This window comes from Colias philodice, chromosome 8 (genome assembly GCF_061535455.1).
Source record: "Colias philodice isolate Cphi_HAF_F1 chromosome 8, ilColPhil1 Martin Lab GWU primary, whole genome shotgun sequence".
In the NCBI taxonomy this organism is placed as follows: domain Eukaryota; kingdom Metazoa; phylum Arthropoda; class Insecta; order Lepidoptera; family Pieridae; genus Colias; species Colias philodice.
In genome coordinates, this window is record NC_143093.1 from 5,235,406 (window position 1) to 5,256,792 (window position 21,387).

Genomic DNA, 21,387 nt, shown 5'->3' on the forward strand with positions numbered 1-21,387 from the left:
TTTTAATTTCACCAAGTCGTGAGCTTCACTCGACCTCTTGCAAAGCGCTATGATGCAAGAAAAATATTAAAAATTGCCTGAGATTTCAGAATTTTGGTAGAAATTCTAAACTATTATATTCTCAAGTTGATAATAATATTTCAAATATTTCGTTCAATTAACTTAAAAAAATAAGATAACTGAGTTCTTTATTTTCGGCCGAAGTTGTGTTTAATATAACAATCTGAAATATATTGTACAGAACAGATAGATCTTAGCTTGGACATGATATCCAAAAGCTCATTCAAAAGCTTAATTTAAAAACGTTCTTAGTTTACATAAATAAAGCATACGAATACAATATACAAATGTCCGCATAACACTACTCCGCCCACACATCCATAAGAATGAACTTATTTCAAAGAGAAATTAATATCTAAAACCAATCTCAAGAAAGAATAACTACGGCATAGTTAAACACGTCTGGCCAGGTAGCTGAGGTGGATGAAAGGCGCGGCGCCCGCCCATAGCGGCACTGCCTTCGGAACTCAGTGTGAATCCGGCTCAGCGTGTAAGCGGACATCTGCGCGCTTTCCCCACTAGCATTCTGCGCCCCGCTAAGTTCAAAATGTTCCGATACCTACTAATCGCTCAGACGTACGCGAGTGACGGATGAACTGCGCCAAACAGTTTTCATGCGACTGTAGTTCTTTGGATTTAGTTGAGTTTGTGATTATGTGACGTGATTGTAAATTAACTATTCGTAAGTATTTTTTTTTTGAGACTAATTATTATTATCGATTAAATTATTTATACTAATTATAAAAGTAGGTACCTAATTGCGATTGTTAAACTTATAAAAGATAATTGAAGCAAATATTAAATAATAGAAATTGTACCAACTCGAAATTCGAGTATAATTTGACTACAATACAATTTGGTCAATTAAATTGTATTCTAATTTGTCAGCGGTTGTTTCAATGACAGAAACTTTGTTGATTGCCGGCAGTACAGCCTCATCATTATTTTATCTCGTCCTATTTAGAACATCAATTCATCAAGCCGTAGTTTATTAATAGCCTATAGAGCCGGCGCTTTCAATAAGATTTGCAATTATGAAAATTACTTTTATATTACATTTCATTTTATTCGAAATTGGCAAGAATTATATTTATATGTGTACAAATATTTTTTTTATAAATATTTGAGATGATAAACATTTTCTGAATGTCTTATAATATTAAACAATAAAATTATGAAATATTAATGATTTTTAAAGAACAGATTATCATTAAATAACATAAGCCCTAGTCTTTAGAAGGTAGATATAAAAGTTAAGCAATATAGGTATATCATCAATATACAAATTACAATTAAAGAAAATAAAATTCATGCATTTATTTCGCACATCGACGATACCCGGTTGTACTGGTTTTTTATTTTATTTTTTCATTTTATCTTAGGTCCTGGCAGAGGAAGGTTATATAGTGTATAGTATATAATAGTAACCTGCCTATTAAATTAATGAAAGCATGAAATATGGCAAACAATGTTTTATTCATTCAAACGCAATCTAGACCCGAGCATCTTAATCCCTTTCTATTCAAGTAAGATGAGCCGTAATATAATAACCACAATAACATTATTATCCCATGAGAAAACGAGAAATATGTTTCCTTATGTATTATTTCGGTATAATTCAAGACAACGAGTTTTAGAGCTGAACATGAAATGAGATAGTATAAAAGGCTATATAAAGTTGTAGGGTAAACACGAGAGAACTGCACTGTATGGGCAGTAAGACAGTATACCTCATTGTGTTTGCGATTACGCTTTCATAGACTACAAGCTAGAATACAACGATGCTTGAACTGAGTGCTTAAATAAAACAGGAAACTATTGTTTATTTTTCCTTAAGGACAGCAAAGAGGCTTTTCTTACGGATATAAAATCCTGACGGGAATAAGAAAAACTATTATCAAATATTTAAGTCTATTTCTAACAATTTTTTTTCTGAAGTTATTGTAGTGGTCATGTTCAACATAATATTTGATTAAGTATTGAATATTATTCATTGAAGAAATAATATTATAGTATTTGTATTTCAACATCGGACTAGCCTTGGGTTGAATCATAATAAATTGATTGCCTTCAAAATGTTAAAACTTAGTATCAGATTAATACTGACTTGTTATATCACGTATTATGTGACTCTTATTGAGAGAGTTTTAAAAATTATCGTTTTTAATATATTTTATACTTACTACAGCAGCAAATAAAACTGTTATTGCAAGATAGCATTCCTATCGTTATATTACCAACTTAGACAATGCTGATTTCACAATTTTCCTTGAATGTTTGAACAGCGTGGAAAAAATCGGATTATTGTAGCAAAGTTTTGCGGAAAAAAATATTAATTCGTGTTACATTATTTAATCTACAACAAATCGTAAATAAGCCATGTTTATTTATACGTATAAATAAAAAGAATACCACTAGGCTAAAACGATTCGTAGTCCATTAGTCAATTCAAACGACGGGTGTCATTGGATAACCGTGGGAACTCCCCGCTGGCTGGAACGCCTGCCGAATTCCTGATAGTGAACTCGGCTAAATGTTACTTTTGTTGGAAAAAAAGTTTAACTCGTTTGACATACTTAAACCTTTGTATTCTGTAGTGAGAACCGCTTTATGCCGTCTATTGGCTTTTAGCGTTGTGAATTTGGATATATTGATTCTCATTCTTTTTGTATTACGCCTACTGCTTGTGCCGCAACTTTTGAATTTTTACGAGTCATAACATACCTAGTTCAAAAATCATCAATTTTGTATTAGATATTCATGCTATATAAACTATTTGATCCAGGTTCTACGTTTGCAATTTTCAGGTCTTAAAAAAGGTACGATATTGGAACCCTTCTTGCAATCTATATCTAGACTATAATTATGCAATATTAAAGGCTTTCTTAGACATTAGCTTATATTTAGTTGGTACATTATATTTATTCAAAGAATAATTGATCGTAACAAATAGGCAATTGGTTTCGATATCGATGAAAGATAACACCTTCTATCTATCAAGTCTAGACCTTCAATTTTTATTTCATAATAAGTGCTTTTATAAGTCTACGAATACAGTTTACATGATTGAACTTGGCATTTTCATTAAAAGGCATGATTGCTCAAAATATCAAAAGCTTTTTATGTTAGTTTCACGAAAACATTTTTTGTATATAAATGTTTTGTGTGTAACTATAGTCCATTTCGTTATAACATAAGAAATTTCTAAATATAGAATATAACATTTACATATTATGTTTTACTCTTTTTCTTCCTAATTGTTCCGTTATTAAGAACTTATTTTACAGTTTATTTGTAAAAGTTGCTTAAAATTCGCGATCCATTCATTCTAAGAAAGGATGTAAAAGACAATCTTCCATGTTAACTTTCAAGTTTCATCCCACTCAGTGAAAGAATTTCTAAAAATCTTTCCTACTTTTGTTATTTGACATGGGAAATTTTTTGACTCAACTTTGTTTATATATTTCCTGGAGTGTTATTATTATAAGCCTAGATTAAATAAATATTATTTTTGCTATAATGAATATTATTTATTCATTTGGAATAAGTACTAAATATGAACATAATATATCACTGCTATGTGATAAGGCCGCCAAATACACTAAACTGTTCCTTGCTTTATTTTTGTATTAGTACCTATGACCGTTTAGTTGTATTAAAGAGTATATAAATAAATAATATATGCATACAATTTCTATTAACCGAAAGTTTGTTTCCATGTCCACTCTATTGCCATAATGCAAACCAATTCGTAGAAGTGACTTGTGTTATTGAAATACATCGTGATTCTGGGCATATAATAGCGGGTATAATGTTACATTAGACCATTATTATAATTGTAATAATTGCCTAAACATAATAATAATGAGGAGTAGAATATCAGAATATGTAATTGCTCAGACGATTATAGTTTAGTAATTGTTCAAAGACATTTGATTAGCCGATCTATAAAACGATATTATTGGTATATGGTAGGTATTTTTATAATGGGTCAATATAAACATAATATTTTGTCTAAGTTTTATTTTTTTAATAGTTATAGTTTATAGTATGTACTTGTAGAGGTTCCTAGACCTTCTTATTTTCTTACCTATATGTTTATTTTCAAATGTACAAATATATATGTATAAGTATTAAAAACTGCAAATAGCCACAAATATATTCGTACAAAAAGAATTAAAGCAATATTCATATCTAAATGGGCGGATTTGTGTGTCAATACAGCGTGGGTAGTATACGCAACGAGTTTCATAAATATTGCTTTGGTGTTCGTAGGAATTGTTTATTTGCGGGGCAAATTAGATAAAAATATTCCATTGTAAATAAATAGAGCAGCTAATCAATATTATTTGGGGATGATATTTATCAAACATGGATTCCTTAAATAGACTATTATAGAAATAATAGTAATAGTAATAAATAACTGTATAGAAATACAGGGTTTAATCGTTAAGTAAGCATATAAAAAAGTATGAAAACTCTATAAAAACAGTATCTCGTCCACATCTCGTCTTTTCGTTGACATTTTGCAAAAATAGAAACAAAAGCTATAATTTCACATGTTCATGGAATATTTCTGTCAAGAAAATTCTTATAGTCTCTCATATTATATCCATGTAGAAAAAATATTAAAATCCTAGATCTGTTAACGCCCTGCACCGACATTTCGTTGCAGTTGCAACAATATAAAGAGATATACAATTCAGTAGTTAATAGGAAACATTGGGAACATAAATTTATTTCATTTACTCATGTATTATCTTACCAAGCTGCGTTTATATGATACAGCTATCGGGGTTAATAAATTTCATTTTTATAGTCGACTCATTCATCATGCGACTGTCGAATGAAACGATCGTGCTTAAAACCATTAAAATGTCATCAATAAAAAATAAAACGCTTCCGAGTGGATAAAAGGTTATACACAGATTTTCATCAGCAAACTTTTAAATAGATTTCCAAAAAGAAGTCATTAATAGTTATTAGATTTCTTATCGTCCGCTACAACTGCTGTGATTATTGGGAACATTTTTATGCGAATTCTTTCAATGCTAGTTCGTTTTCTGCTGTCGTCTTATTAGCGATTTGAGATATTTATTTTTATACAGCTATTTTAAGTTGTATTTCTGTAAGATTTTTATGTATAATTTGTGTGTAGTTGAAAGTCATACAACACATAGTTGTTTAAATCTGCTCTCACAAAACAGAGTTTGAGGAAATGTAGATATTGCAATTGAATATTACAAATACTACCTTTTTTTACTGGTTTTAAATATTATTCATTTTACGGTACTTTTATAACGAGCTATCGCACATCACAACACAGCAATATAAACATGGCCGCCCGATATCCGTGAAATGTCATTTTGCACGTTCAGAATACAAAAGTTTGTGATATCATAGAGTATCGCAAACGTTATTTTTTCTTCCGTTTTGGATGATTTTTACAAAGGGGCTTTTCTTAAAAGTTGTCATGTACATAAAGGTTGCTGATCTCTCCGTCATAATTTCCGACACAGCTATCAAAATACTTAAGAAGTCTTTTTTAGGCACACTTGAAATTAAGTCATATTAAATTAGGGAGCAATTGAGTGATATAAGCATAAATATTTCATAAGTCACTATTAAAAGCATTAAATACCTTACAAACGGAATTGTTGAAATATGGATGAATAAAATATGATAAAAAGTACATTTATTAAATGAACATTGAACGTAGGTACTTAAATAAAGAGAGTAAAATTATTGTTGCTTTATCATTTACAAAATCAATAAAAGAAAAGTAATACATTACATATTTTATGAGTCATATAATTCAAAGTATTTATTGAGCTGATAATTTCTGAATGATAATAATATTATGGAACTAATCGGGACATTTGGACAAAGGAAAATAACCTATTCGTATAAGTTACAAAAAAGTACAATAATTTCGCTCTAAGTAAATATTTAGATATTTTAATTTATAAATAAAATTAATAATTAAGCTTAACATTACTTTATCTTACCTACCTCTGCGATTTGGACTTATTAAATTTGCAAATCGTCAAGTAATTCCACAAAGAGTAGTTAATTCAATATAATCAGCTAAGTACTACATCGTGTTAACATAAATTCAAAGTCCTAATTAGTTTAATTTCGTGGTCTTTTGCGCTTTGTTTAAGAGCATTATTTGATGAGACAAACCACGTTTATACTCTAGTATAATGACAAAATGCGAGGTGAATTTATAATTGCTCCATCTTTTACCTCGTAATATTAGAATCCCAGTGCGATACCATTACGTTTTAGATATCTTAAAATAATTTCTCGGTTTTTCGTTATAAGCACTTCGTTTACGGCCGCTTTCATCTTTTAATTTCTTTCTTCACTTTGTTTATTCTCCATCCTTTCCATTTTGCGGCCTTTTGAGGTCAACGCTATAATAAATGCTAAATATGTAATATCTGTGGTAGCTTTCCGAGAAACAAGGTTTGAAACATCACAAGAATATTTTAGAGCAGGCATATTCAATGTTATATGATAAAATAATAATTTTCAAAAACATCGATTTGTCTCTAGACACATGAGTAAGGTCTGTTTGTCCAATCATTACATAGGTAATATTAATCTTCCAAGCAAAAATATTCTAACTAGAACGGTTCAACCGCTCGCATATACGTTACGTTAGATTATGGCAAAACTTTTGTAGGAAAACCAGCAAAACATACCATTTCGTTCCCCTTTCTTAGTCCACATATTGTGTCGAGTAACTAAGGAACCCTACCTGGAATTGAAACAACGTTTTACAGAAAAAAAATGTAAATTAAATGAATTAAGTATTCTAAATTATAAAATTATCTTAGCTTATAAATAGATGGATATTTATTAAAACTGAGAGTAGCCCTTTTATCGTAAGGGGTGAATTTATAAATACCCTTACTGAGTATCTGCACTATCACATGTATGTCAGTTAAATGTCAATAAGTCATTAAATCCCTTTTTACCCAAGAATATAAGAACTAGAGGTACTTGGAAACAATATTCTAATTCACAGAAAACTTCTTATAAATACGAGGAAAGAATACATCTAACAAATTCCAGTAGAAACGCGGTGAAATTAAACACAAGCAAGTTACAGAATACAGAATATACGGACTGTATGCTTTGTAATTAGGAGTAAAAGCTCTTGTTTGTGTATGTGGTTGCAGAGGTACCACGTTTCGACATTGGTTAAGAAATTCACCTAAATTAAAAACACGATGCAGTATATCTGGACAGAGTGAATTTTAATACAACAACGTATTCAGGTTTTGTTAAAAAGTAAATGATTAATGTTTTACAATTTGTAGTCTAATTCTTTCCTTAATTACTGCGTTGTACGAATCGTACGTTTTTCTCTGTTTTTTTTATTATTTAATAAAAATGTTTGTGGCCATTCAAGAATGCTAACATTTTGGAGCGATTCATTATTTGAAAAAAACCTTTTTGTGTAGAACGAGGGGTAAAGAAGCAGACGTGTTATTTCATGTTGAACAGTTTGCATTGTCCGAAAGTCCCTCGTATTGTCAAACTGAGAAGAAGATATGAGAATGTGTACCTTACCTACTTATACATTACTCATATACGTGTAATATACGTACACGAGCTCTTAAAAATATACATTTCCGTCTCGATGTCGAAAATATATTATGTTGGGATATTCTAAATATCAGATAACATTTCCGTTATAATTTGTTTAAGTTTTGATAAAATGAGTATAAAATCAATATGATGAGAATCAAATCAACATCCGTGGTTAGATTAGGTTACCTACCTAAGGTTATATATATAAATCTATAAAATAGAACAACATTATGAAGTGTTCTTTTAATAAGCTATGTAAGGTATTGTAAATTGTTTTCATGTTTTTAAATTCGTCCAAATACCAATATGATTCATAATCATTAAAGGAAAACCTATAATAAAATTATTTTACACATGGCGCTTGATTTCTGTTTATTAAACATACCTAAACATTGTTATCATCCATCAACATTTTATTCAAATTCTGATCAAAATTATTATACGTCACCATTGTAATAAATCAGATATTATTTGTATATAACGACATATTTCAAAGTCGTTTAAATAATAGCTCTTCAAAATTACTTTGTTATAAAGAACATTAGTGGTAATATATTATTCATGAATAGCGCCAAGAATTTTAAATTACCGGGTAATTTGCGTTTAAGTATCCGCCAAAGTAGTGAACGTAGATGAAACTAGGAACTCTCAAAAGTTTCACCAATACGGAATTTATAAAAGCAACTTCTGTGGTGTAGGTTATAAACATTTTGCTCTCTAAGTTCATAAGCTACATTAGAATGCTTTGATTACTGCTTTGGTGGTAAATATAATGTTAAAAGATGACCCCAGAGCCTGATGAAGTAAATATGTATGAAGTAATGATGCAATGTTTTTTTAACTAAACCACGACGACTTTAACCGCGATTTAAGTAGTTAAAAGAACTTTACTCTAGACTTAATTGCGCTAATTTCTTAATTAGACTTGTACGAGAACTTGGAAAAATATACCTCCATACATATAACACGACAAAACCTACACAATATGTACCTTTATAAATTTATAAGCCTTATTCATGGCCATTTTTTTTCTTGTAATACCAACCTCACATTTGATTTATGTATTAAATTTATAACCACCTTTTTTGAAGATAATCAAAGGTTTCTTTTTGTAAATGTGTTCAAGGCTATAGAGACGTGTGTAAATAATTAAAAATTAATGTAACTAATTTAAATTAGATATCAAGTATTGATTCTTGGATTGCTAGAAAGAAATAGACGACCTTGTAACTTATAAGCGACCCTTTTTGGATAAGTTAACGTAAATTTATATATATGTTAAGCGGAAAAGTACATTCATTATTTAAAAAAGTAAACTAGATAATAATCCAGCTCCCCTACTTACAAATGCTTTCTTTATTGTATTCTTTGTAGAAACTAACCAATCAGCAAACCAGTTAAGCAAATTGAATCTTGCTTTTCCATGTAGTAACGCTATTTGGCTACAGTTCAGATTATATTTCAATATAATGAGATTTTATCGGCGCTGAACTTCAGTTAAAAAGCAAGGAAATGAGGAAAAATATGCAAAATGTTGTATCATTATTCCTAAATTACAAGGAGATTTTGTGTTTCTATAGAAAATGTGTACAATTATAACTTTAGTAGATATTAAAGAGTAATTGAAAATTTAAAAAAGATTAAGCATGTTCATTATTTTGTTTACCAATATACCAAAATATAATAATTTTGTTATGATATAAAACATGTTATCATTCAATTATTTCTTAATTAACTCTTATAGGTAACGTTAAAATCGCGCTGCCAATAATATATTAACACTGAAAAGGAGAAGGCTATTAATAGACATTATACCTTCACAATAATATTGTATCATTTTCTGAATAATGTCCAATAATTAAATGAACCTAAAAATTATTTAAAAAATGTAATAAGCAAATCAATTCTCATCCGTCTGTGTTGTGCTCTCTCTACATGTAATTGCAGTTATCACAGGCTCTTTTAAATAAAATTCTTCTACGCTAATATAGCAAAGCAAAGTATATCTATTCTAATTCCTATTAAAAATCTGTAACAACATATTCCGTAGTACAAAGATTAAGCACACTTGCTTACATTCATGGGACAATCCTTCATTGAAAGCAAAACATAATGAAAGCAGTATTCAAATTACAATAGAGACAACATTCGTGCGTTTAAAATAGTTTCTAACAAAACAGAGCCACGCTAATAATGGCAGTTAGAAATCAACTCGCAGCAAACTAAACAGAATCGAAACTTTTCTGTATCCAACAACATTCTCAGATCACGTCTCATTATAAACTTCCACGTCGACTACATTACTGCTGACTCGATAAATGTTCCCATTTTGTCATTTTGCGAGATAATTTTTACATAATATTGCCTATAACAAAATTGATAAGGAATAAAAGCGATATACTTTCGAATTTAAACGTATTATACAATATCAAGTACCTTGATATATTACTACAGATTCTCAGACAAGGCGAAAATAGTTTCTCTTTGTTTCACTGTTTGTATCCTTCAAGACTAAAACTTTGTTTTAATAGTCTCTCCTGGGATTTGACCCAAAACGAACGCTAGTTCATACTCCCCATCAGGCCAATGAGGCGATCATTTACGCTTTCATGATATTTATCCTCATTTTTCAATGATAATAAAACAAATAAATACAAGAACAAAATATAGCATTGCGAGATTAACTACCACCAAACCACATTTATTCAACAATAAGCAGCTTTTATAAATGTTAAATCATCAATCTATAATATTATTATGTTTAATAAGTTTATTCCATTCAATTCGCAAATAAAAACATCAAAGTGTTATTTTTTTTTCAATTTATAAAAATATTTGTAATTCTTTCCTCTAGGTAAGTATTTATTTTCTACAGAACTTTCTATCCTTTATTTTAGACCTGATACATGAAAGGTCTTAATGTTGTCGACTTCTGTGTTCCCAATTCACGGTATAAGCACGTATTAACTAGTATCTACACATATTCAACCTTCATTTGTACATACATATTTTTGCACATAAATCTTGCGTTAATCTTAACCATATGAAATAACCCTAATACGTAAATCATATAAATCTCTATACAACACCATCAGAGTAAATTCGCAAAATCATTTGCAAACTTATTTGCATAAGAAAAGCAATGCACAAATGTAGTCTTTGAATCGTGCTGCGGTGCAGGCGTTCCAGCCAACTTCTGGCACCACGCCAAATTTTATTTCCTTTGCTACCTTCTGACAGCGTGAAAATAATTCAATAGACTATAAAAACGTTTAACCCTACATATTAAAGGTTATTAAGCTCAGCAAATCATCATTTATATTAAAATTTTCAGCCCCAAAACAATAAATTTAAATTAAAAATTTAAAGTGTTAAGTTGTGATAAGATTAAATTTTAATAATTTTGATATCAGAAGAGAAAGAGTTGCGTTTAATTTGTTTTACATTTTTAAGTGCTAGTTGGAGTTAAAAGCTGGCTTTTATTGGATAAACGTTTATTTGCATGTGACACGTGGGGAATTATTAAACAGTTTCGTTAACAGTCATCTGACGTAAAGTGTGGCGAAATAGAATTAAAAACCCTGATCACGTAATAAAAATTCCACATTCGCACTGAAGCTTCGGAATTTATTAATTTAACACATTTTGATTGCATGAAACGTTGTTAGCTGGGTTAAATATTTTCGGTTCCATAGTTTATAAATTAAATTAATTGATGCCTTTGATTCACAAAGAGCTAGACGGGTTTGACAAACGTTTTGGATTGCGTGTGATCTTGTGAATAGAGTAGTAATGAGCGATAAAATGGTTACAAAATTCTGAATATCAGACTATAATAATATGTGATGCTTTTGATTATTTTTATCATTGATGGATTTCAAGTACAGTAGTATTCTAAGGTCCAGACGTATTAGATAACGAATAGAAAGGAGAAGGATTTCTTGTAGAATTTAAATACGAGAAAGGCATCGAAGTTTTTCTGCATATGCAATGAATTGAATCGTGCTTTCAATTGATTCGTGCTTTTCCGCTCCATTAGGCTCTAGTGCTGAGAGCTTGGTGTTCTTGGAATACTTTAAGTAGATCGGATTTCTATATAACGTTAAATGATGAAACAAAGATAGTGAAATACAAAAATATTTGTTTCAGAATTGTCGTACCAAATAAAGACAATTAATTTTCATTTATATTAACAAGAATTCAACCTCTATCGATTGAAATTAACTGGGGACAATAACTTTCATGGCAAGGACAATGGATGAATAAAAAATAAATTCAATACACCCTTGTATTGAAAACTTCGGTAATAAATATTTAGTATCCTCCTCGATGCGAAACTCCAAAATCACCCTCTTGCTCTTGCTAACATTTGCTTATTATCTAATATCTGCTTAACATATTATGCTGTTAGCATATGGTGTTCTTTATGAAAATATGTACGGCATTCTGTTTTTTAAAGAGAAAAATCATTTATTTATTTATTTATAAATACTTTACAATTGATACGAAATCATCAATTAATAGAGAGATTGATGAATTGCCGGAGCATTTGTATTTTTTTTTAATTTTTTCAAATTTTAGTTATTTACCTAAGACAAGTCGAGACAAATCTAACAAATCAGTTATAACCATTACATACGGCTTTCTCCTATATGTAGATATTGATCATATTATTTATTAAAAGCGTACCTACAGCGCATCTTTTTTCAGTTCTAATAATATTACTTATGTAATATTTGAAGAAAATGCGGACCCGGTCGTAATAATGAGAAATAAGAAATTCTGTGTTGGCAATTAATTTTGATTTAATTTCAAACGTTGAAGCCATACACATGTGCATACGCTGTTCTGAAAATACAGTCCCAAAGCTAAAGAGTTACGTAAGTTGTTAATATAAAATATTCAGGTGTTTGATTTGCGAATGCACAACAGCATTTAGCCATGTTTTGTGCAAATATACACCGCTTCTACGAGCTGGTCCGTACATGTAAAATGCAGTATGTTTATATATTTGTGTGTTTGCACGAATACGTGCATATTAAATCGCACATTACACATTGTATTTTATTAAAGAGTGATTAACGTTAGGAAACAGTGAACGTATATCTTTTATTATTTGAATAGTGAAATACTGAAAAAAATGAGTAACCGTAGCTCCTAAAAAGCATTTTACGACCAAGTCCCAGAGTTATTAAACTGTAGGTGTTAGGAACTTAAAGAAATTTGTTTCGCTATGAAAAATGCAAACAGGTCACGGACACTTCAACTTGTTAATCTTGGCTGTGCCCTGGTTAACTAAAACCTTTACTAAAATTCATTTCGGTTTTCAAGCTAAAGAAACTTCGGAAATTTAAGCTTTTAAAGATTTCAAATAAGAGCTCCTTAATTAATAGTAAGTACAGACTCATTAATGGTTCGGAACTGATAAAGGATTTACGTGTCCATTTATTTACGGTCTACTGAAAAATGTTAATGAACGTTATTTGAAAAGAGGCTAAATCCGAACTCAATAATTAAATTAATTGTCTCTCAGTGAAAAAGCGACAGTTCTACTGTAATGTGGCTTTGGATGTACTCTAAAACCTTAAACCAAAGCTACGTTCATATAAATTTAACAAAAATTGCTAGTACTTATGCAAATATTTGCTCTTGATTACATATTGTCCTCGCTTTTTCAATAGCTTTAGCAGAAGAGCTAACCACGAAGTGAATCAAATCAAAGCAAAACTGTAAACTTTAGCTTAAAAGCCAAAACAACATTAATTTCCAAATCCAGACAAACTTTTATAAGCATTTGCTTTTCATATTAACTCCAATTTTAACTTAAATGACTATTTTTAATATTCTGTCAATATTCGTGTAACGTAAAAACAAAAAAATCTTAACATTATATTAGAATTATTTGTATTGTTTCACAGTTCAGATTCCAATGAATGCCAATCCTTTCTCATCGATCAATTAAGTATTATTAAGTTCAATTATACCCGATATTATTCATGAATCTACTATCTAGGATTAGCAACAATCTTTGATTCTTATACTTTAATATCGACTTCAATCTAATCTGCATGCCAATACATAATTAATAATACTTCGATTACTTGGACAACGTTGGATTAGGATCGATTATTGAAATAAGGTATTTAAGCAGAAGTATATATCTCTATATAATATTTTATTTATAGAATTGTGTTAAGGAACAGCGGAACCTCCCGCAACAACACAAGCATTTTATTTGCTAGGAGTGTTCCTGTAAATGAAAGAAGTAAATAATTTGAATTTGAATTAAACAGAAATCTTCTTGCAGTGATGGTGTTGGGCGATGGATGCGGGCGGCGAGCGCTGCAGGTCGCGGCGCTGGCAGCGTGCGTGCTTGTGGGTGCGCTGGCGCCGGAGCGGCTGGAGCCCTGCGCCGGCAGCCCCCTTTGTTCCTGCCGGTTCGCGCATATGTCCTGCACCGCGGTACCCTTGCATAGGTTTCCAGGTAAGATCAGATTGTTCACAAAGATCAAATTGTCAATGGCAATGTAAATGTTGATCTCTTAAATGATCGTTCGTGCGTTCATAGAATAAAATTGAAAATTATATAGTACTAGCGGTCCGCCAGGGCTTCGCCCGTGGTACATATTTAGGTACGTTTTCTCTACATAAGAACCATCCTCGTACTTCAAGGAATATAATAAAAAAATAATTATCGAAATCGGTTCAGCCGTTCTCAAGTTATGCGTTTACCAACACATTTTGGGATTCATTTTTATATTATAGATAGGAAGATCGACCTTCACCGATCTGTTTACTAATATAAGATAGACTTGCGTGCAAAAAGTCGTACTAAACGTAAATACATATTAAATTTAAAAAAAAGCCATGGGCACTTTTTGATAGGCAAGTGATCATAAATTATAAATACGTCTAACCTGGGTATCAGATCGTTGAAGGTCTATCCGGCTCTTAGACCAATATTGTGATAACAAGTTGTTGTTACATATACTAATTATCGTAATAGTATAATTTTAACAAATACGGCGTTGGATGTAATAAATATATCAAAATGAATATCGATGCCAATGCCTATTATAAAAACAGCGCCCGTAGCATGGAGAAAAATTTGAATAGCGGTGTTTTGAATTTAAATCTGGTTACATTTGTAGTTCAGGTCATGCTCACAAACCAAATTAAACGAAATATACTCGTATATAGTTATTTATTTATTTATTTATTTATTTATTTACTCTTTATTGTACAACATATTACAATGAAAGTACATAAAACAAAACAATTTAAAATGTACAAACGGTATTACGGTAACGGTAGTTATGTAAAAATTAATCAAAATGCCTAGAAAAGTATACAAGTAGGTACGGGTAGTTATATGATCTTAAATGAAGAAATTGTACTTTTTAAAGATACAGATTATATATAACTATAATGATGTAACTTGAATAAATGGTGAAAATGATTCTTAATGTAAGCCTCATCGGGTGGAACAAAAAATAGAGACGCGTTGATCCTTCTTTTTGTACACATTAGTTTCCAAGTGTTGGATATGTCACACTTTCTTGTAAATAATACGTTCCAGATAATTTGATATTACTAAAGAAAAAATAATGTTACGTTTATATATATATATTAATGTTAAACATTTTTATTTATTTTCCATAATTTTCATGTATTCTTTTTAAATCCAACTTTTTGTAAATAAAAAGTTCATATGTAACTAAAATGAAAATGCCTGTGTATCTATTAAACAGGCCATAAACTTTGTGTTTGATGACCTAGGCTTTATAGCAGAGAGGCTTCCCTATAATCCCGATAAAGAACTAGCCTTCCGTTTACAAAATACTACTGACATTAATTTCGATGCTACGCTCGAAGAAAACATTAATTCTACTTTAAATTACTGTTATTTCTTGCTATTTCTTTAATGTTCGCACAGAGTAAAATAGATTTTAATAACATTGCATTTGTACATCTCAATTTAATTTTATAGGTGATATAAACCTTTTAACGAAATGTAATGCTTTATTCATTTCATATTAATGAAGCAAAGGTAGTTGAAAATGTATTAAATGGTCGTGTATTTTAATGAAATAATAAAACAACTGCCGATAATATTGCTTTAAATATTTGTAACTATAAATAACTCTGACTTTATCCGAACGTTAAAAGCAATTTGTTGTACTCTGAAATTGAACTGAATTCTCTTATAGAATATGATGAAGCTGAATAATTAAATATGTCTAAATTAATGTGTTTTTTTCAGACTGGCCACGAATAGAACTTCAGCATCTGGATATAAGTATGTCCAATTTAGAAATTATATCTGAGAGTGCACTGGACGGGTTACACTTACAAACATTAGTTTTAGTAGCAAATAAATTACATTACATCGAAGCACACGCGCTTAGGTAATAACTTTTCTATGAAGAAATATTTTCGTAATTAGTTCACATGAACCGTATGTCAATCTATTAATTTGTTTCAGTTCCATGGCAAGTTCCTTGGCCTCTTTAGATCTGAGTTACAACGAATTTACAGAAATCCCAGAAGAAGGCCTAAAAGATTTAAGAGTATTAAATTGGTTAAATTTACAAAAGTAAGTTGACTTATTTTCTAAGAAATACAATATAGTTTATTCGTCATAGAGGAAAAAGCATGTTTTAACAAAAATTAAAATTTTCAGTAATTTCATCGCTCGAATCGGACCAGAAATAAGGTGGCATTATTTGGAAGACACGCTGACTAGTTTATCACTGAGCAACAATCAAATTTCACAGCTAAAATCGCAAGCACTTACTGCTTTGAGCCATCTCCTTCAGCTAGACTTGGAAGGCAATTATCTTCGAAGCATCAGCCATGATTCCTTTCCCCCATCCCTGACAGCCCTAAAGTTATCAAATAACTTTATTCACGAGCTCTCCTGTGATTTAATATTCAATCTTCCAAGATTACAAATGTTACATATACGTCATAACTTAATCGCCTTTGATGCGAACTTCACATGCGCGCATAACAAAACAAAAAAATTAGAAAAATTAGATTTGAGTAACAACAAATTAAATGGTTCCATAGAAATGCTGTTATTTCGAGAGGTACAGATTAGACAGATAATATTAGACCTTAATGAGTTAACGATGTTACCTAAATCGTTATTTACAAACAATCGAATCGAACGACTATCGATATCGTACAACAAACTAAATTCAATTTCACGGGATATATTTATTGCTCTGAAAAACTCACTGGAACATTTAGAAATAGAACACAACAAATTGTCGTACTTGCCGGACAGTCTCGTGCAGGTCTTGCGACTACGACATTTATCTTTGGCTTACAATGAGCTAGAAGAGTCGCCCCCGCTCCCGAGTCGTATTCAGACGCTCTCGCTCGCTGGAAACTTTTTAACTTCCATTCCTTCTACGCTCCAAGCACTTGAGCCGGGCTCCATTCGTTATCTTGACCTTAGCTACAATAGAATATCTAATTTGCTACCCTATGAGTTCCGAGATTGGTCGACTTCACTTGGGACTATAAACTTGAAAGGTAACAGAATTTCTCAAATTGTTAATAACGTGTTTCCTGTAAGTATGCCCGTCAGAGAAATCAATTTAAGTTTTAACGATCTCTATTATGTACATCCTCAGTCGTTCTCTAATTTAACGGGCGCTTTGCATGTCTTGGAATCGTCATCGACGCTTTTTAGTGGCTATTTTCCAATAGAAATAGACGATGGCTTTGAAAATCTGAGTTGGCTTTCGTTTGATAATAACGACTTTCATATCCTGAAAATGACCGAGCTTGCCACTTTCGCGTATCTTAAATATTTAAATTTAGATTATAATAGAATTGTGGAAATAGTTGTAGACGAACATTATAGTAATGTGTCTTTATCACTGAGTAACTTAAGATTGTCCTATAACTTTGTAAGCTCTATAGAATCAAATACTTTTAGTCGTATTCCAGAGTTATCTAACCTTGATTTATCTTTCAATCGAATAAATAGTATAAAGAAGCACACTTTTGCAAACTTGCAAAATTTGAGATACTTATCTCTTGCCGGGAATATAATTGATACCATGGAAACAAAGACGTTTACTAATTTACCGAAATTGGAGGTTTTGGAACTTCAACGTAACAACTTTAGTTACTTGTATCTTAACTCGTTATATAATGTTTCCAACGAACACGTAACTTTTACCCTAAATGTAAGTAGAAATAATATAAGATTTATAGAAGGAGATGTTCCAATTTCTATCAATATTTTTGATGGCTCTTACAATGATTTTTATGAAGTGCCAACTAATTTTTTTATTGCTGTGGAATTTACTATTAGACATGTTATACTATCTCATAATAAAATAACACATTTAATAAGCGAAGCGTTCGGTCAGTCCGCCTTCTTAGAAATATTAGATTTACATAAAAATAGTATAAGTATAATAAAAAGGAAAACGTTTTCCGATCTTGTCTCATTACAAATACTGGATCTATCATTCAATGCCATATCACAGTTATCAGTTGAACAATTTTATAATTTAAGAAAATTACGATATTTAAAAATGGACCATAATAATATTAGGTTATTGCCTAGAGATGTTTTTAAAAATACAATCATAGAACACTTAGATTTAAGTTTTAATGAAATATCATTATTCCCGGTGACGGCCCTCTCACAAATCGGATTTACTCTCCGACACCTTGACTTTTCCGGGAACCGAATAGAGTATTTGGATGGTAATATATTTCGAAACACGCAATTCTTATCTAGTCTTAGTTTAGGAAGCAATCTGCTCACGGTCCTATCAGATAACACGTTTTCGAGTCTCGGTGGCTTACGTCGTTTAGACCTTAGTTTCAACTCTATAAAGGCAAACTTTAAGGAGCTGTTTCACAACCTCCCCAACTTGAGGCATTTGAATCTTGCAAACATAAGTTTAAAGTCAGTGCCTTATCTACCTTTAACAAACTTAACGAGTCTCAATTTGACTTCTAATTACATTAATAGTTTTAAAGAGACTGATGTTAAACGATTAGTAAACCTTCGTCACTTAGATCTAAGCCACAACAGACTTACCTCTATAGTGCCAAAGATGTGGATTCACTTGAAGAATTTAAATGTATTGGATATTTCATATAATCCTGTAGTAAGAATAACGCCAAATAGTTTCAAAGGATTAAGTAATTTGTCACATTTAAATCTGAATGGCTTGAAATATTTAGACATAGTTGACCAAGATTCTTTCCGTCCCTTAACATCTTTACGTTCCTTACACCTGCAAACTTGGTCTACGATAAATCATTCTACTTTCCGTCTCGCGAACATTACTTCCTCGCTTCCGTCGCTGTATAAATTAGTAATACATTGGAAAGATAAGACGATGAGTAACCAGCTGCATGGAATTGACACGAGAAAAATACGATACTTAGAAATAAGAGGTTTGAGCTTGGAGAGGATAACTGATGATGCGTTCGAACCGTTTGCTAACAGCCAAGAGATATTTATTAAAATAACAGAAACGTCTCTTTCGAAGTTGCCAGCTGCATTTATGAAGCACCTCAGCCAAATTCCACAACTAGGCATCGACATCAGTTACAATCAAATCACGAGACTTAATCCGGCTATCTTCTACCCGAATTTTACGAGCTGGAGTCACGTAGCGACAAAATTGCTTTCAGGTACGTATATAGCCAACAATCATTGGAACTTTTATAACATTTCCCTGTACAAAATATTAGAATGCACAGTTACATAAAATTAAGGTCTATAAAAACATTTTTAAATGTTCATTTATATGCAATGAAATGATTTTGAACTTTCTTTTTTAATCAAATAAAAATACATTACTTTCGTAAGTTCATATAATGGAATACAAAACAACATACACATTATTCATAATATGCAAACTCATATAAAATCTATTCAAAATGAAAGAGCTAAGTAAGTGTATATTACATATAAATAGGAGATCTTTGTAATGAGTTTTAATTCTTAATGGCCCACCGAAATGCTGCCCAGCAAAATTGCGTTTGAATAATACATTATTTATGTACCCTTGTCATTGCGTAGGTGGCTTGATTCTGACTGGAAACCCACTTCGTTGCGAGTGTGGTTTGGCGTGGCTCGGTGCTTGGTTAAGAAGATGGCTTCAAGAGAATGAGGCGGGGGCTGAGCTACGGAGAGCCGTCAGAAGTGCCACGTGCACGGACCAGGTCGGGAAGCAAGTGCTGCTCCTCCAACTCCGAGCTGATGAGGCTGAATGTCACGCCAGCGCGCTGTCAAGTGACGCTCAACCCAATTATACCAGTTTTATTTACAAAATCACATTTAGTCTTTGGATTTTAGTTCTCAGGTGATAATGCTCATGTTGTTATGTAAAATGTGTAAATAATTGTAAATTTTAATATATTACGCAACTAAAGTAACGATAGATCCCGAGGATATCTCAATGATATTTATTATCTAGTCAATGAATAAGATCAATTTATAAGCATTGTATAAACGTGTAGATAGTAGAAAATTTTGTACGTTTTACTTAACATTTATCTGTCCAACTTTATTTTGTTTAAGACATGATCTGAATATATTTTACAAAAGAATGTCGAACTGTTTTGTTCAGCTTAATTATACAATTCTTATATAACGTATAATCATAAAAATTAAATGCGACCTGGATGTATCCGCAATATTATTTTTCATTGTTTCCATTTCTCTCGAAATATTTTATAGAAAATACAGTGCAGATAAATGTAGGTTACTTGCACACTTTACTGTTATTTTTAAATAAATCATTTTGTAGGCCATCAACCTAATTATGAAAGACCATTAAGCATTGTAAATCTTGTAAATATGTAAATAAAATATTTTTTCTTAATGCTGTCACTTTTATTTCAACTTCTAATTCATGTTTGCATTCGATTTTTATTATACAAAATTTTTAACAATTGGTTCTCTCATTAGAGATTACTCTATTGTATTGGCTTATGTAAACAAATAGTTCATTCGCTTTATTAATCAAAATTTACATATGATACAAAACGTGAAAAAAGTCAATTAAAATTGCATTGTTTACAGATCTGTCCTCTATGTATGGCCTTTTTATTGATTTACTTACTAAACACATAATTTGTTGAGTTTATTTCACTTTTGCATAACACAAAAACTTCAGATGTTTTTTACGTAACTAAATGTTTGGAATAATAATATGGGAATTGATACGAAGTGAGGTGTTATAACGTGGTAATAGTAGATAAAAGTTTGAACATAATTTTTTATCTTCAAATACGACGGAATTTTCAAATATGTTTTTCTAAGTATATAGACAAATTAAAAATCTCAACTCAACTGGTTATGACGGAGCATCGCTCGAGTTTTCTTTGAAGTTTTTAATTACGTATAATTTACCTCAGGTTTTCGTGTTAAATAATCTGCTTAAACTAATGTGAATTTCGAGAGCGACACACCAAGCGAAAGTGGTCTGGTTAATATTTGATAACATTTTAGATATAATTACATTCTACACTTGTCTAAGGTCGACTAGAATAAGCAGAACAATTTCAACAAAATAATCTAATTATAGTCACTGTAATAGGATTGTTTACACGAACATGATGTGTTAAGACGCGTATAAACTTTCTAGAAAGCTCTCGGCGCATATGCACAATTTTGGGTATCGTATTGATTAAATAACAAGGCTTTTCAATCCGGTTAAAGGTCAGGTATTC

At 31.0% G+C, this 21,387-nt stretch overlaps 1 protein-coding gene across 1 annotated transcript; it reads left to right on the top strand.

The window, feature by feature from the left end:
- Window positions 1–391: 391 nt before the first annotated feature.
- Window positions 392–20,502, top strand: LOC149486502 (uncharacterized). The gene is made up of 6 exons (XM_089698137.1): window positions 392–742; window positions 13,973–14,149; window positions 15,929–16,073; window positions 16,151–16,261; window positions 16,349–19,341; window positions 19,733–20,502. The coding sequence occupies exons 2-6, from the start codon at window positions 13,975–13,977 to the stop codon at window positions 20,017–20,019; spliced, it is 3,711 nt and encodes a 1,236-aa protein (XP_089554263.1). The 5' UTR covers window positions 392–742; window positions 13,973–13,974; the 3' UTR covers window positions 20,020–20,502.
- Window positions 20,503–21,387: the final 885 nt, after the last annotated feature.

What these genes read in the sequence shown, in the direction of transcription:
- LOC149486502 (XM_089698137.1), top strand. Translation starts at nt 13,975, where the DNA reads ATGGTGTTGGGCGATGGATGCGGGCGGCGAGCGCTGCAGGTCGCGGCG. An exon ending in ACCCTTGCATAGGTTTCCAG is followed by an intron (nt 14,150 to 15,928) that starts GTAAGATCAGAT and finishes TGTTTTTTTCAG; the next exon opens with ACTGGCCACGAATAGAACTT. An exon ending in AGCGACAAAATTGCTTTCAG is followed by an intron (nt 19,342 to 19,732) that starts GTACGTATATAG and finishes GTCATTGCGTAG; the next exon opens with GTGGCTTGATTCTGACTGGA.